A 15,339-nucleotide genomic window follows, 5' to 3' on the forward strand; every position below is an offset into this window, starting at 1 on the left:
TAGAACAAAATCTATTTTCTTTGTAATGTCCTACAAGGCTCTACACGATCTGGGTCCTTGCTCTCTCCCCAACCTTGTCTGTCCCCTCACTCACTCGGCTCCAGTCCCACCAGCTTTCTTACTGATCTTTGCACTTGTCAAAAGCTCGCTCCCTTTCCCCTCCTACTGCCTGGCTGGAACTTCTCAGGTCTCAGCTCAAATGTCACCTCCTCAGAGGAGCCAGTGTATGGCATTCATAATTCTCTAAGATGATTTTTGTCTATTTATTTTCTCCTTTATCATCTGTCTTTCTCCATGAAAAGGTCAGCCCCTTGAGGGCAGCGACTTTGGTCACCGCTGTAGGCCACGGTGTCTAGAAGAGAGCCTGGCACCCGGCAGGCACTGAATAAGTGAACAAAGGCATTGATTAACCCCTGGGCTTGTTTACACGCCGGCTTACACCGCGGAGACACGCAGACCAGCAAGCATAGACAGGAATACACAACAGATCCTGGGGTCATCCACGTGCCCTGGGGAGCCCCGGAGGCCGCGGACCACCTGCTCCCACACCCGCGGCTCCCGGAGGACGGAGAGCCCGAGCTGGGAATGGAGCACCCTCAGGGAGGAGGAGAGGATGCTCTGGGACGAGCCAGCCCCGCCCTGTATCCTCAGCAGCCAATGGGCGCGCGGTCCTCCCGGCGCCCCCTGGGACGTGTAGTCCGGCCAGGGGCGCCCTCGGGCGCCGCCGCGCGCCCCTAGACTCCACGTCCCGTCGTGCGCCGGGAGGTGCGGGGATTGGCCGAGCCCCGCCCCCGGCCCGCCCCGCTCGGCTCGCGCCGCAGCCCCAAGAATGAATGAAATCGTAGCGCGCTGGGCGGCAGAGCGGGCGGCGCAGGCCGGGCTGGGCCCGCGCGCGGCGGCAGCAGCGCCCCGGGCCGGAGGCGGCCCAGCCGAGCGGGCCATGGCCACCGCCATTCAGAACCCGCTCAAGTCGTGAGTGTCCCCGCCGTCCACGTCCCTCCATCCCGCCCCCCACCCCCGGCCCTTCCCCCGCCCTCGCTGGGGAAGGGGACGCAGCGCGCGGGAGGTAGTTTAATGGGGGACCCCCCGAGCGCCCCACCCCACCCCTGGGGGACCCGCCACCCCTCGTTGTCCCCTGGGGTTGGGGGCGGGAGCCCCTTCGGGGTCGCGGGGGCGTCTCTTCTTTGTCGCTGTCAGTGAAGGAATGTGGCGCGGGCTGGGGGGTGGCGGAGGCCGTTTCCCCACCCAGCGTGGGGGTAGGGGCTTCCCTCTCCTCCTCCCCCATCTCTCCTCCTCCGTGTCCCCGGGGGCGCGGGAGCACGGACGCCGAAGTGCAGACCTCAGGCTCCGGGGTCGTCGCCACCCTCTCCCTCTCCCTCTCCCTCTCCCCAGAACACCTTCTCTTTCCCCCTCTTTCTCCGGGGCCCTCGGCCCCGCGGCCGCAGGGTGGGAGCTGAGACGTCGGGGTCCTGACCGCCCGCTTCCTCCCCGGGTCTTCGGGACCTAGGAGCTCCGACGCCCAGGTCAGCTCCGACCGTTCCTCCCTGTCCCCGCCCAGGGACATCCACCGAGAGCGTCTCTCACCCCGTGGGGACCGGATGCCTCGGGAGGGGAGGCTGGCAGCGCCCTCAATCTCGGGGGACTCCCCCCTTTCTCCCTGTCCGCGTCCCCGCTCCGAGCGCTGGCCTCCTGGCGGGCCGGTGGCTGGGAACCTGGACGCCCGGGTTCAAGCCTGCCCTCCCCTCGCCACCCCTCGCCGCCTCTCTCCTCTCTCTTTCCATCTCTCGCTCGCTCGCCCGCTCCCTCGTCGGGATCCCGGACTCCCGGGTCCCAGCGCTCCCCACCCCCTTTCCTCCGGCGGTGACAGCGGGCGCAGAGTGACAGGCGCGCGGCCGTTCCCGCCCTCCCTCCCCGGCGGGGAGCGCGGCGCTCCCCTCCCCCTCCCCCTCCCCCTCCGCCGGGGCTGGGGAGGAGGCGGAGGGCGAACGCCCGCGGCGCCGCACAAAGGGGCTGGGGCGACCTCCCCCCAGCCCCGCTTCCCCCAACCCCTCGCGCTCGCCGCCTTGACCTTGAGCGGCGCTGGCGGCTGGGGCGGGGGAAGGGGCGGGGAGCGCCCCCACGCTCCCAGGGCTGGGGCTGACGGCCGACCCGAGGCCCCCAGTAGCGCCCGGCCTCCTGCGGGGGAGCTGCGGGGCGAGGGGGCGCGGGTTCACAGGCACGCGCCTACACGTGGGCCTTGGCTTTGCGGGGAGCGAGAGAGGCTGCGGGGGTCAGCGGGAGGAGGTGTGTGACGGTGACACCCTCCTGCGTCCCTCTCACTCTGTCTTACACAGACAGACGTGTCTCCTCTGAGGGACACCCCCAGACTGGCCGGGACAGGGCTCCTGTACAGGTTGGTGGCTCCACAGGCTTCCTGGCCTCCTCACTCTGACCCCGCGGCCGGGACCCTTGGAGGAGGCGGGAGGAAGCGCTGGGGCGGGAGCGCCCCTTCTTTGCCCTTCTTTGCTCTCCTGTGGAGCTGTCCGCGGGGTCCAGGGTAGGATCCGGCTCCCGCAAGAATGTGGGAGCCAAATCCCCTTGGGAGGCTGGTGGGAGCAGGCCTAGGGGTTCTGACTGCCTGCTTCCAGACCTCATCTTGAGCTATTAATTCGCCACCCTCCTCCGGAGCCTCAGTGTTACCATCTGAGTTTTGGGGAACCATAACTGCCTATCACCTCCAGGGGCTGTCGTGATCTTTGTTCAGAGCCTGACCCTAAGTGTACTGATTATTACTAGAAGTATCAATATTGATTTCTCTTGTGGTCCTGTTTCCATATAGGGCATTGCGGGGGCCTGGAGGCCAGGATAAGGTTAGGGTGGGAGCGCCAGTGTGCCCTTCTTTGCTTTCATCCTCTGAGGGGTCTGCAGGGTTGAGGGAGGGCGGTGGGCCAGGAGGACCGCGTGGGCAGGGGAGTTCAAGTGTGGGAGACAGATCTGCGAAGGTGACCAGGGGCAAGGAAAGGGGGGAAGCGACAGCTCGGGTCGTGGGTCAGTCGTGCTGATGGACAGGGGCCTCCAGGGAGATGACGGACTATTCTATGTTCAGGCTCCTAACCGAGCAAATTGATGTAAGGGTTCTGGGGTGGGGCAGGCGTGAGCTGGGGTGTCTGAGGCTGGAGGTGTGGGGAGCAGGTGTAATGTGTTGGGGGATCTGTGAGGGTGGTGGGAGGTGAGAGAGGAAGGTGCGAGGGCGGGCACTCTCTGAGCTGAGCTGATGGGCGGAGGGGTAGGGCTTACCAGGGGTGAGATATGAGGTGGCCGGAATAGAGGCCTGGAGGCCAGAGTGAGCATGGGGGTACCAGCATCCTTCACTTACTCCCCTTGCCACCTACTCTCAGCCAGATGTGAAGCAGGGACCCACTGTGTCCTGTTGGGAGTGGGGAAGCAGGGAGGTCAAGGCCTTACCCTGGGGAGACTGGGGAGAGTTTGTGGAAGGGGGTCTAACAGTAGGTGTGTGTGTGTGTGTGTGTGTGTGTGGAGGTGATAAGTTTGGAGGACCTTGAGGGCATCTCTCTCACCAGAGGGTAGGTGGAGGCATCAGGTGACAAAAGAGGTGAAGGCTAGTCTGCCTCTCTGGCTGCTGCAGAGCCCCCTGGTGGACAAGGACATATGTGGGGGTTTTATCCATGAGGGGGCCCATACTGGAACACAAATTTTGGACCAGGGGGGTTCCGGTCCTTGTTGGTGTGGCCTGCTGGAGCAGCTCGGTGTCTGGGGACTCCTTAGGGTACAGTCTGTGCTGGTGACAGAGGGAGAAAGAAGGAGGTGAAACTCACCTGGGTACAGATACCTAGATGAGTGAATCCTGTTAGCCCCACCGTCAAGCGCCACCAGGGGCTGAGGGCCCTGTGGTTTCACCTCCCTCTGCCTCAGATTTCTTATCTGGAAAATGAGCGTAAACATAGCATCACCTGGGAGGGTCATTATGAGAATCGTATGAGCTGCTGGCTGTTGAAGTACTTAGAATTGTGTCTGGCACCTGGTGGGTACTCAGTATATTTTTATTTACTCATTCAACAAATACTTATTGAGCATCTATTATGGGCCAGGCATTATTCTTTCTGGTAGTGGTTGGCTAGCACCATTTTACACCTGACTTCATATCCAATCTCCTTGATGGAGTGGATTTACTGAACCTACTACCTGCCAGTTACCTTTTATTTTTTTAATTTATTTTTAAATATTTTATTTATTTATGCATGAGAGACACAGAGAGAGACAGAGGGGCCGAGGGAGAAGCAGGCTCCCTGCAAGGAGCTGGATATGGGACTCAATCTTGGATCCCGGGATCATGCCCTGGGCCAAAGGCAGACGTTCAACTGCATCGCCACCCTGGCATCTCCCCCCTGCCCACCCCGGGTACCTTTTAAAAACACTTTATGGGGGGGCACCTGGGTGGCTCAATCCATTAGGCCTCCGAATCAATCTCAATTCAGGTCTTGATTTCTCCGTGGTGAGTTTAAGCCCCGTGGTGGGCTCCCTGCTGGATGTGGAAAAACTAAAAATAAAAACACTCTATTTACTCATTTAATCCTTACAACGATCCAATGAGGTGTCATCCTCATCTTACAGGTGAGGAAACAGGCCCAGGGAAGTTCAGTCATTTGCCCAAGGCCACATGGCCACCGAGTTGCAGAGGCGGGATTCGAACCCGCCAGGTGCGGCTCCAGCTCCTTACTGGCGACCGGCCTGCGGCAGGACGGGCTCGCCCGCGCGGGGTCACCGTGCGGGGGACAGCCCGGGGGCCAGGCCGGTGCTGGGCGCCGGGAGGGCCTGGGGATGCGGCAGGGAGAGGTGTCGGTGAGGCGAGCGCCGGCCACCGGCGCGCGGGTGGGACGCCCGTTATCTCTAAGTCTCGTGGCTTCGGAGGGTTTGTGTGAGTGTAAATGTATGTGAGTCTGTGGAGGCGTGGGAGGGAGGTGTGCGTGAGTCTGCGTGGGAGGCTGTGAGTATACGTGTGAATGTGTGTGTAAACTGCCGTAGGTGGGCGTGTGCGAGCCCAGGTGTGCCCGTGGGAGCGTGTGCCCGGGACGCTGGGGCGCGTGGGAGCGGGCGCGCGTGAGGGACCGCGCGAGGGACCGCGTGAGTGGCCGCGCGCGCTCCCGGGGCCGCGCCCCTGCCCCCTGCCCCCTGCCCCCTGCCCCGCGGGGTCCCGCCCGGCCCCCGGCCCGGACTACCACTCCCAGCATGGCCCGGGCGGGCCCGCCCTGCCGTCCTGATTGGCTGTGGCCCCGGTGCTCCCGCCCCGCGGGAATGAATGGATGGGCGGCCTCAGCGCCCGCCCGAGCGCTGGGAGGACCGACCCGGCGGGGACCTGCTGGGGGCAGGACCCGGGGAGCAAGATGGCCACGGTCATCCCCGGCCCCCTGAGGTGCCGCGGGCCGGCGGGAGGCGGGAGAGGGCGCGCGGGCGGGTCTGCGCGGGCGCGCGCGCGTGTGTGTGCGTGTGTGGCGGCCGGGGGTGGGGCCGATGGGGTGTCTGGGGGGCTGTCACCGTGGGCCGCGCTGCGCGGGGGTGCGGATGTGTGTGATCGTGGGTCCCTGGCAAGAACGGGGTCCGATGCGCTGCTCCTGGAGGAGCGGAGGGTGTGGGGGACTCGGACTCCTGTTCGGGTCCTCTTCGGGGGAAGGGGGGTCACGTCCCGCCCGGCGACCCCCGGGGTTGCGGAGAGACCGAAACGGTCTGGGGGTGCGGGAGGCTTGGGAAACTTGAGTGAAGCCCACACCACCTTTGTCTTGGCATGTGGAGTGCGTGTCACTTGTTTGTTTGTTTTTGATATGTGTGTGGATATGTGTTTATTTTAGTCTACACTAGGTATCTTTGGATATTTGGGTCTTTGAGTGTGCGTACATGTCCTTTGGAACTGTGCATCGCTTGTGCTCTGTGTCTGGATTTGCAGGCACGCATGTACTTGTACAGTTGTGTGTGAATATGGGTGGATTTGTCTGCTTCTGTGTTGTATCTTTGTGTGGATATGCGGTATTTTAGATGTTGGTTTCTATACTGTGTATCTTTGTGATTGTGTGTGTGTCCTGTGTGAATCTGTGTGATTTCTTCGTATAGTTTGTCTGGATATTGTGTGTGTGAGTGTGTGTGTGTGTAATTTGTTTGTGTTGTGTCTTTGGGTATATGAGTGCATGTGTGGGTAGTTTGTTTTAACATTCTTCTCATGATATTTGTGTATCACTGTGTGTCTTTGGATGTGTGTATGTGTGTGTAGTGCTGTGTGTGTGATCTCTTTGCACATTGTGTGTCTTTGTGCGGGTGCTTTGTTTATGTTGTGTGTCTTTGGATATGTGATGTGTATTCGTGCATGGGTATATGTGGGATGTGTCTGTTTCTACACTATGGGACGGCGATGTTTGTATTTTCTCAGTAGATATTTGTGTGTGCACATATGTGAGATTTGTCTGTTTCTCCTTTGTGAGTTTTGGGTTATGTCTCTCTTTGTGTGTGAATCCTGTGTGGTTTGGTTGTGTTGTGTATTTTGACGCGTGCCTGTAGGGATGGGTCTTGGTGTATTTTTGTCCGTCCCTGTATGGTGTGTATCTATCTGCCTGTTGGCTCCAGCCTGCTTGGGCCCTGGGCTGGGGGCGCCTGAGTCCCGGAGGCACAGGGGGGAGAGGTGAGGTTGGGAGAGTAGGCCCACCCCCTCCCGAGGGGCGCGCCGAGGGGGGCTGCTGGGCCACCTGGCGCTCGCGCCCTTGCTGACAGCCACTCGCCCGCTCGCTCGCCCCCTCGCAGCCTAGGCGAGGACTTCTACCGCGAGGCCATTGAGCACTGCCGCAGCTACAACGCGCGCCTCTGCGCCGAGCGCAGCCTGCGCCTGCCGTTCCTCGACTCGCAGACCGGCGTGGCCCAGAACAACTGCTACATCTGGATGGAAAAGACCCACCGCGGCCCTGGTACCGGCCGGGAGGGTGGGGGCGGGGCGGGGCGGCGGCGGCTTTGCGGGCCGCCTTCCCCTTGTTCTCACGGCCCCCCTCGCGATTCTCACTCCAGGTTTGGCCCCCGGACAGATCTACACGTACCCGGCGCGCTGTTGGAGAAAGAAACGGAGACTCAACATCCTGGAGGACCCCAGACTCCGGCCCTGCGAGTACAAGATCGGTGGGTGGAGCTTCATCCTGGGCCTGGGGGGGACCCCATCAGTGCCCCCAGCGCCCGCTCATGCGTGTGTGGTGAGGCCCTTGTGGGTCTGAGCATTTGCCTTTATTTCCCTCCCAGCACTTGTCTGCAGGTGTGCGTCTGGGGTAGTCCAGACGTTCTCCAGTTCCCCCTGAGTGTCTGGGCTTTGGACTTGGGCTGTATCTTCTCCTCCGGCCCAGGTGTATTCGTGGGCAGAGTGGTATCTGTTTCGTGTGCCTGGGTGTACCTTCCCTGGCGCGTTGGGATGGATCAGGGCCCCGCTGGCTTTCTTCCTATGGGTGCCTCCTATGTGTGTCTGGATGTGTCTGGGTGTCTTTCCATCCGTAAGGGAGTGTATCAAAGTGTCTGTGTCTCTTTCTAGGTGTTTCCAAGAGTACTAGAAGGGCTGTTTAGTCTTGTGTGTGTCTGGTCTAGCAGGGTATCCTGAGTGTGTCTGGGTGTATCAGGGTGTCTGGGTTTCTCTTCCTTTGAGTGTCCAGATGCTTTGGGATGTCTGGGAGAAGCCCTTCGTGGCTGGTGTATTATGTATATTTCTGCCCACGTGTGCTCATCTGGCCAGAGTGTCGGGCTTTATGACCTTTTGACTGTGACCGGTAGTGTCAGAGTCGCTGGCTCTTTCTCTTCTCCTGTCTGGGTGTATCCAAGGGTCTGTGTGGGTCCAGGTGTATTGAAGTGTCCATCTGGACACTGTGTGTCCATCTGTGTCTTTCTGGGTGTGTCTGTTTGCCTCAGAGGGACAGTGTATCCACAGTCCTTGTGTATCCATCTGAGTGATTCTCTCTTGGTATGTCTGTCTCTCTCTCTCTCGTGTGTGTCCAAGTGTATGGCAGGGTCTGGCTGCGTCTTCCTCATGTGGATCTAGGTAGAGCTGATGGTTTAATGTCCCTTTCTGATTGTCTCCGGGTGTATCCAAGGGCTTGGATGAGTTTCCTCCGCGTGTCTGGGTGTATCTCTTCCTTTGTGTGTCTGGCTGCCTCAAGATGATCTGTACCTTCCATGTGTGCCCTGTTTGAGTGTCGGTAGCTCTCCACATGCATCCAGGTGTAAGTGAGGGTCTGGCTGTGTCTCCTTCTGAGTGTGTCTGAGTGGATCTGAGGGTCTGGCTGTGTCTTTCTCAGGGTCTCGGCATCCTTCCCAGTATGTATGATTGAGTCTTTGAGTCTTGTTGCCGGTCGAGTGTGGGAAAGCCTCTGTCCTGAAGCAAAGGGCATGGTTCCCTGACCCGGGCTGTTTGAGGAATCCTCCAGGGACACCATACCCCCCTGACCCCACCCTTGTCTGCAGACTGTGAGGCACCCCTGAAGAAGGAGGGCGGCCTGCCAGAAGGGCCAGTCCTTGAGGCGCTACTGTGTGCGGAGACAGGGGAGAAGAAGATTGAGTTGAAGGAGGAGGAGACCATTATGGACTGCCAGGTGGGACCACCCCTCAGGGGCCCGAGCTGCCTTCTCATCCCTGCCACCCGCCCTGGCACATCCTGTTCCTGCTCTGCAGTCTCCCTGGGCCTTGGGGCACCCTGGATCTCCATCCTCCCACACCCTGTCTCTTTTTAGAAGCCCCTCCTGACTTGCCCTCCTCCCCCCCCCCATCTCCAGCTGCGTCCAGAACTTCCCCAAAGCAGGACAGCATCCCCCCCATTTTCTTGACCTCGATCCCCCTTCTCCTGATGCCCAGAAACAGCAGCTGCTGGAGTTTCCACATGATCTCGAGGTGGAAGACTTGGAGGATGACATTCCCAGGAGGAAGAACAGGGCCAAAGGAAAGGTATTACTTCTCAACTTTTCTCCATCGCCCCACCCCTCCGTGGCAGAGCTGGTGTACTGGGCACACACAATGGTCAGGCCTTGCCCCAGTTTGACCCTATTTAATCCCCAGAGCAGCCTGACGGGGCGGGGTTGGGAAGGGGGTTCGTAGAGGATCTTATACCCATTTTACAGATGAGCAAACCGAGGCTCAGATATCTTTTTTTTTTTTTTTTTTTTGTATGATAGTCACAGAGAGAGAGAGAGGCAGAGACATAGGCAGAGGGAGAAGCAGGCTCCATGCACCGGGAGCCCGATGTGAGATTCGATCCCGGGTCTCCAGGATCGCGCCCTGGGCCAAAGGCAGGCGCCAAACCACTGCGCCACCCAGGGATCCCCTCAGATATCATTATACCGTTTGCAAAACAGAGATTGTCCAGTGGCTGAGAGCCGCCTTATACCCACGCTACACACGAGGAATCGGAACCTCTTGGTCGAGGCCCACAGTTAGGAAGTGGCAGAGCTGCGGGTCACCTTTCTGGCCCACGAGGGAAAAGCCCTTCCTGTTCCCTCCGTTTCTTGGCCGCTCACACCCCCTTCCCCCGCAGGCATATGGCATCGGGGGTCTCCGGAAACGCCAGGACACCGCTTCCCTCGAGGACCGAGACAAGCCGTATGTCTGTGATAGTGAGTCCTTCTGAAGAGGGGGAGAGAGAGAGTGGGGCCTAGAGACCTCCCCCCTGCTGGCCCCCTCCCTCCTGTTCTAGAGCCCGGTGGGCGGGGCGCTCAGGCCTCTGGCAGAGGGGGGAGGTGTGACCCCCAGGCCAGGGTGGAGGCCGCCCAGGGTGGAGGCCGCCCGGGCTGGGAGGGCTGACCGGCCCCCCTCCCTGCTCGCCCTCCAGTCTGTGGGAAACGGTATAAGAACCGGCCAGGGCTCAGCTACCACTACACCCACACCCACCTGGCTGAGGAGGAGGGGGAGGAGAACGCGGAGCGCCACGCCCTGCCCTTCCACCGGAAAAACAACCATAAACGTGAGCAGGCAGGCGGGCTGTGGGGTAGTGAGGGACCTGGGGAGTGGGGGCTGAGGAGCCGGGGAGGGAGGGGGCACATTAGACATTTCTGGAAAATCTCCAGCTCAGCGGTCCCCTCCCCCCACCGACCAAGGGGATGCTGGCTCTGGGGTTGCCATGGCAACCAACCATCTCTCCCTCTCGCTCCCGGCCGGGCATAATATTTCTGGGTCTGATTTATTGTTTCAATTAGAGCTTGGGGAGGGGGGTGATAGATGACTCCCCTCCCTCCCTGCCTCCCTCTCTCCCTTCTCCGCGAAGCTTTGGCTGAGGGGCAGGGTCTGTGGCCTGGGAGCCCTTGGCGCCTGCCCATGCCAATCCCGTGCCAGCCCTGACAGCCGAGGGGTGGGGGAGGGCTTGGGGAGGCTCTGCCGGTGGAGGAACTGTCTTCCCACCCATCTCTTGGTGGGAGAGGGCAGTCTCTTCATCCCGTCCCCTCTACACACCCGGGCACCTCCGTGTTCAGGATTTTTCTTGTGAATGTCCGTCTGTTTCCATATCAGATCTTGGCGAGTGGCGTCCCCAGTTTTTATCTAGTCGGGCGCTTAGCTGGCAGTGGTTGTCTGGTAGACGTGTGTATGAATGGGGAAGCAGGGGGCTCTTCCTAAAGCTGTTATTTGCAATTTTACCTAATAAAGAGGATGTGTGGGTTGTCCTCAGAGAGTCTGGGGTTCCTGATGAGAGTTATTTGGGTCCCCAATTCTGTTCTGCTACTGGCCGCAGCTCAGGGGAGCTACTCTGTCTCCTTACCTCCCTCCGGGCCTGGAAAAAGGGGTCCACCCTTGGGGCTGAGGCTGGGGGCAGGGTGGAGCCTTGCCTGTGGTGAGAGTCCCTCTCTCTGTCCCCCCAACCCCAGAGTTTTACAAAGAATTGGCCTGGGTCCCTGAGGCACAGAGGAAACACACAGGTAGGGATGCCTCCCTCTGCCCCTATTTCCCCAGCAGCCTCTGACTAGGTGCCCCTGGCTGCCTGCGGCAACCCCTTCCTGCTGTCTTTCAGCCAAGAAGGCACCTGACGGCACTGTCATCCCCAACGGCTACTGTGACTTCTGTCTGGGTGGCTCCAAGAAGACCGGGTGTCCCGAGGACCTCATCTCCTGTGCTGACTGTGGGCGATCAGGTGATACCCCCACCTGAGGTTGCTGGGGGGCCTGGGTGGAGGGCACACCAGGAATCTAGATCTGGAGGATGGGAGGTGGAGAGGCGCGGCCTGGTGGGGGGAACCCAGGGGTGGTGCAACGGGTTCCACTGCTGAGGACTGTGGGAAACCCAGAGGGGTCAGAGAGGCTCTGGGATGTGGTTGTCATGGCATTGATGGTGGTGGCCTGTGCTTATCATGGCACGAGGAGTGGTGAAGGATGGTTGCCACGGCATCGTGGGGAGTGGACTGTGATAATGAGTAATGGATGGCCACTGTCGGGGTCCTGTGGATAACCGACGGCGCTTGCCGTGGACTTGTGGTTAATAGAATGTGGTTTCCCAGGGTGGACTTGTAGGTAATAGACTGTGGTTGTCTCAGCACAGTGGGTAATGAATTGTGGTTGTCATGGTATTCCGGGTAGTGCGATGTGGTTGTCATGGCGACTGGGTAGCTGTTGTGGCACCAGGGTAGTGGCCAAGGGGGGGCGTCTCTGCGCTGGGGTAGTGGGACGGCCACCGGGTTGGCATCGCACGGTATTGTCACAAGCAGTTTGGCGGCCGGGTATCCCGGGTAATGGGGCTCGGGCTGCAGGGAACCCAGGGTGTGGGGCCCCCCTGTGCCAGGCAGTTGCCATGGCATCGCGGCTGGGAGAACGTGGTTGCCACGTTACTGTGGTTAGCGGAACCTGTTGGCCATTCTGCTGTGGGTAATGGAATGCGGCTGCCTCAGCGCAGTGGTTAACAGAATGTGGCTGCCCGGGTGTTGTGGGTGGTAGAAAGTGGTTGCCACAGCACTGTGGGTAATGGAATGCGGTTGCCATGGTGTTCTGGGGAGCAGAATGTGGTTACCATGGTGGCTGGGTAGGGGCCGGGTGGCCGCGGCAGCAGCGCGGCGGCCCGGGCACCGCGAGCGGGGTGGGGTCAGGCCCAGCCTCAGAGCCGGGCTGGCGTGGGGGCCGGGCCGTCCTCCCCGGGCTCAGCGGCCACCGCGGGGGAGGGGGCACGATGGCCCCTAACCGCATCCCTGCCCCTCGGCCCCCAGGACACCCCTCATGTTTACAGTTTACGGTGAACATGACGGCAGCCGTGCGGACCTACCGCTGGCAGTGCATCGAGTGCAAGTCCTGCAGCCTCTGTGGTACCTCGGAGAATGACGTGAGTGGCCGCCCGCCCCGCCCCGGGACCCGCCCCGGGGCCCGCCCCCAGCGCCGCCCCGCCCCGGGACACGCCCCCAGGTGACCTCCCGCCCCGCCCCTCCGCCCGCCGGGGCGCCTCAGGCGGCTCCCTGGAGCCCCTCCCCGGGGAGCAGCGGTAACCTGTTCTGTCCTTCTGTTAGTTAGTGTCCGTTAACGGGCCGGGCCCTTAGGGCTCCTCGTGTCCCTGCCTCCTCCCAACCACCCTCTGAGGTAGGTGCCCTGTTCCCACTTCACAGAGAAGAAACCCAGCTCAGGGAGGGGAAATGACTCGCCCGAGGTCACCCGTCTAGGAAATTAGTAGAGCTGGGACCCGAACCCACATCCAGTGCTTCCAGAGCTGGTATCAGACCACCTGGGTGTCATTTTAAGTGTTCCGCAGACTCTGTCAAACCCAGACGACACACTGCCAACGGACAGACCACAGGGGTGTTCAGCTTGGCCAAGCCGGGTTCTGCAAAGATCCCGTGATGCAAAGACCTTCTCGGAGCCCCTTCTCGTGGGAGGGACCAACCTTCCCCAGCCCCTCTGACCTACCCCTGCCCCAGCCCCCCCACCCCGGTTTCTGGTGCCCGTGCCCCCAGGGTGCCAGCTGGGCGGGTCTCACCCCCCAGGACCAGCTGCTGTTTTGTGACGACTGCGATCGGGGTTACCACATGTACTGCCTGAGTCCTCCCATGGCGGAGCCCCCGGAAGGTGAGAGAAGAGGTGGGCACCACACGGGCGTGGGCAGGTCGAAAGGCGGGCTTCCTGCCGGTGAAGACCAGGCACTCTGTCTGCTGGTTGGGAGGGAGTTGGGCCAGCCCTTCCGGGACCTGGGCCTAACCCCCTGGCCTCCCCCACAGGGAGCTGGAGTTGTCACCTCTGTCTTCGGCACCTGAAAGAAAAGGCCTCTGCCTACATCACCCTCACCTAGGCCTGGCTCTGGCTCACCTGGACCTCTGGGGTGGTGCTGACCCATCTGCCTCTCGGAGCTCCTCCACACCCTCCCGGCCCTCAGTGCCCCACCGTGGGAGGGGGAGAGGGGGAGCCCGAGAGGGGGCTGGGCCCCCCCTTCCCTCTGTGCAAGTGGAATGTTTGCCCTGTGGGTTGGTGGGCCTAGCAGGGCTCCTCTCCCTTCCTCCCTCCTTCCCCATCCCTTGGCAAATGGGCACCAGGGGCTTCTGCTCCCCTCAAAGCCATACCCCGCCTCTGGGCGGGCATGAGGGGCGGCAGATGCCAGCCCGGGGCACGGACACAGCGTTTTTCTAAAGAAAAAGTCAAAAAGTTAAAAAAAAAAAAAGAAATTAATATATACAAAGAGTCCTCTAAGGCCTGGCTGGGTGGAGGGGGCACTGCTGAGCATCCACTGGGCACCAGTCTATGCGGCTTCCTGCCGAGCAGCCCCGCCCCCCGGTTTCCGGAGTTGCAGCTGTCCCGCCTCCGCACCCAAAGTGGGCACCATTCCCCCGTGAGCCCGGGCAGGTGGGTGTGGTGTCCACCCTCGCCCCCTCCTGGTGCCCACCGTGGATACTGCATGACGTGAACCATGGTTTTGAACTCCGCTCCCGCTCCCTCCCCGAGCGCCCCGCCCTGCCCGCTCCGTGCCCGCCGTGGCCGAGGCCGGGCCGCCGTGGCGGTGTGGGGGGGGCACCCCCCAGGCTGGTGGGCGTCGGCTGGGGGGGCCAGGCGGGCCCCCGCCCAGCGCCTGCTGGAATGAGAAGCACAGACTCTGCACCGGACTGGTTTTTCCTCCTTCCCCTGCTCCAGTTCCCCACCGGCCAGGCCGGGCTGCCCCCTGCCACCCTCGCTGGCCATTTTGGGGGTAGCGAGGGGGCGTGGTTGTTTCTCGTGGTTGTGTGTGTTTGTTGTTCGGGTTAAAAAAAAGGGAAATTGAGACTGCAAGTGGGGGAGGTGGTGGGCTTGGGGGGTCTCCCCCATCCACGCATGCCCCCCCTTGTACACGAGTCTCCTTTATTGCCTGCCTCTGCTGTGAATTAACTTGTTCTGTGTATTAAACTGGGCCTGACCCCTCTGCCCGCGACCGCCTCGTTATGCGGGCTGAATTGGGGGGCATCGCCAGGAAGGGGAGACGGGGCCTCGTGGAGGGAGAGCTGACCGAGGTTAACAGCTGGAGCCGGCCCGACCTCCATCTCCCTCCAACTCCCCCCAACTCCCCCCCCCACCCCGCCTTTCCCTGGCTTTGTCCCAGCTCCTCCCAGCCTCGCCGGAAAGGAGAAGGGGGATGGGGTGGAGGGGGCTCCCGCCCAGCCAGCTGTGGTTGCCCTGGCAACGGGCTGCTGCAGCTGCAGCGATCGGCAGCGAGGGGGGAGGCGGGGGCTGGGGCCTGGGGGGAAGGGATGGGAGGATGAAGGGGCCGCCCTCCGGGGCTAGGGGAGGGGGCAGGGGTGCCAGGAGCACCTCCTGTAACCCCTCGACCTCACCTGGGGTCCCCCGTCCCAGGGATGCTGGGAGGGAGGCAGATTTGGGTGAGGCGGGATGAGGAAAGAACCAGGACACTGAGAGATCAGCAGAGAGACACACACATTTATAGAGAATCGGAACAAGAGCAGGAGAGGGAAGAAATAGATCTGGAGAGAGAGGTAGATGAGCGAGCCACAGGAGTGGGGGGGGGGGCGACAGAAGAGATGGAGATTCAGTGGGAGAGGAAATAATAGTAAGAAAAAATAGCAGACACACCAGGGAGAGACAGAAGGAGGAGGTAGAGAGTGATCTGGAGAAGCAGGAGAGCCGATGAGGGGAGGCAGAGAACCAGGCACATACATTAGGAGAGAAGAGGGGAGGCACACTGGGGAGCGACAGGCAGGATCCAGGGACAGGCGGAGTCCCAGGACGCTGGCACAGAGATGAGGCTTCAGAGGGGAGGACAAAGCATTTAGGGGACAATAGAGAAATGTGGAGAGAGCCGAAGGTATGGAGGGATTCAGAGGTTGGCCGGGGACAGAGCCAGGGGTGATGGGCGCCAGAGGGACACTGGGGGAGGGTCCGAGGGCGCCGGCGGGGAAAC

General features: G+C 61.4%; 1 protein-coding gene across 11 annotated transcripts; it reads left to right on the forward strand.

The window, feature by feature from the left end:
• The first annotated feature begins 787 nt into the window (after nt 1-787).
• Nucleotides 788-14,346, forward strand: DPF1 (double PHD fingers 1). 11 transcript variants are annotated; one of them, XM_041738307.1, is made up of 12 exons: nt 788-972; nt 6,784-6,944; nt 7,042-7,149; nt 8,473-8,600; nt 8,866-8,949; nt 9,536-9,614; nt 9,830-9,961; nt 10,857-10,907; nt 11,000-11,119; nt 12,182-12,294; nt 12,917-13,040; nt 13,178-14,346. In XM_041738307.1, exons 1-12 carry the CDS (start codon nt 830-832, stop codon nt 13,246-13,248), a joined length of 1,314 nt encoding a protein of 437 aa, XP_041594241.1. In that variant the 5' UTR covers nt 788-829; the 3' UTR covers nt 13,249-14,346. The 11 variants fall into 11 exon arrangements, with proteins under 11 accessions (XP_041594241.1, XP_041594232.1, XP_041594260.1 ...); XM_041738298.1 differs by having other exon boundaries at nt 789-972; nt 8,860-8,949; XM_041738326.1 differs by having other exon boundaries at nt 794-972; nt 8,860-8,949; nt 12,947-13,040.
• The last annotated feature ends 993 nt before the right edge of the window (nt 14,347-15,339 follow it).

This window comes from Vulpes lagopus, chromosome 2, assembly GCF_018345385.1.
Source record: "Vulpes lagopus strain Blue_001 chromosome 2, ASM1834538v1, whole genome shotgun sequence".
NCBI lineage: Eukaryota > Metazoa > Chordata > Mammalia > Carnivora > Canidae > Vulpes > Vulpes lagopus.

Bases quoted from the DNA above. Each gene is read 5' to 3' on its own strand.
- DPF1 (XM_041738298.1), top strand. From the start codon at position 830: ATGAATGAAATCGTAGCGCGCTGGGCGGCAGAGCGGGCGGCGCAGGCC. The intron at 973-6,783 runs GTGAGTGTCCCC...GCCCCCTCGCAG, and splicing joins ATTCAGAACCCGCTCAAGTC to CCTAGGCGAGGACTTCTACC. The intron at 8,950-9,535 runs GTATTACTTCTC...CTTCCCCCGCAG, and splicing joins AGAACAGGGCCAAAGGAAAG to GCATATGGCATCGGGGGTCT.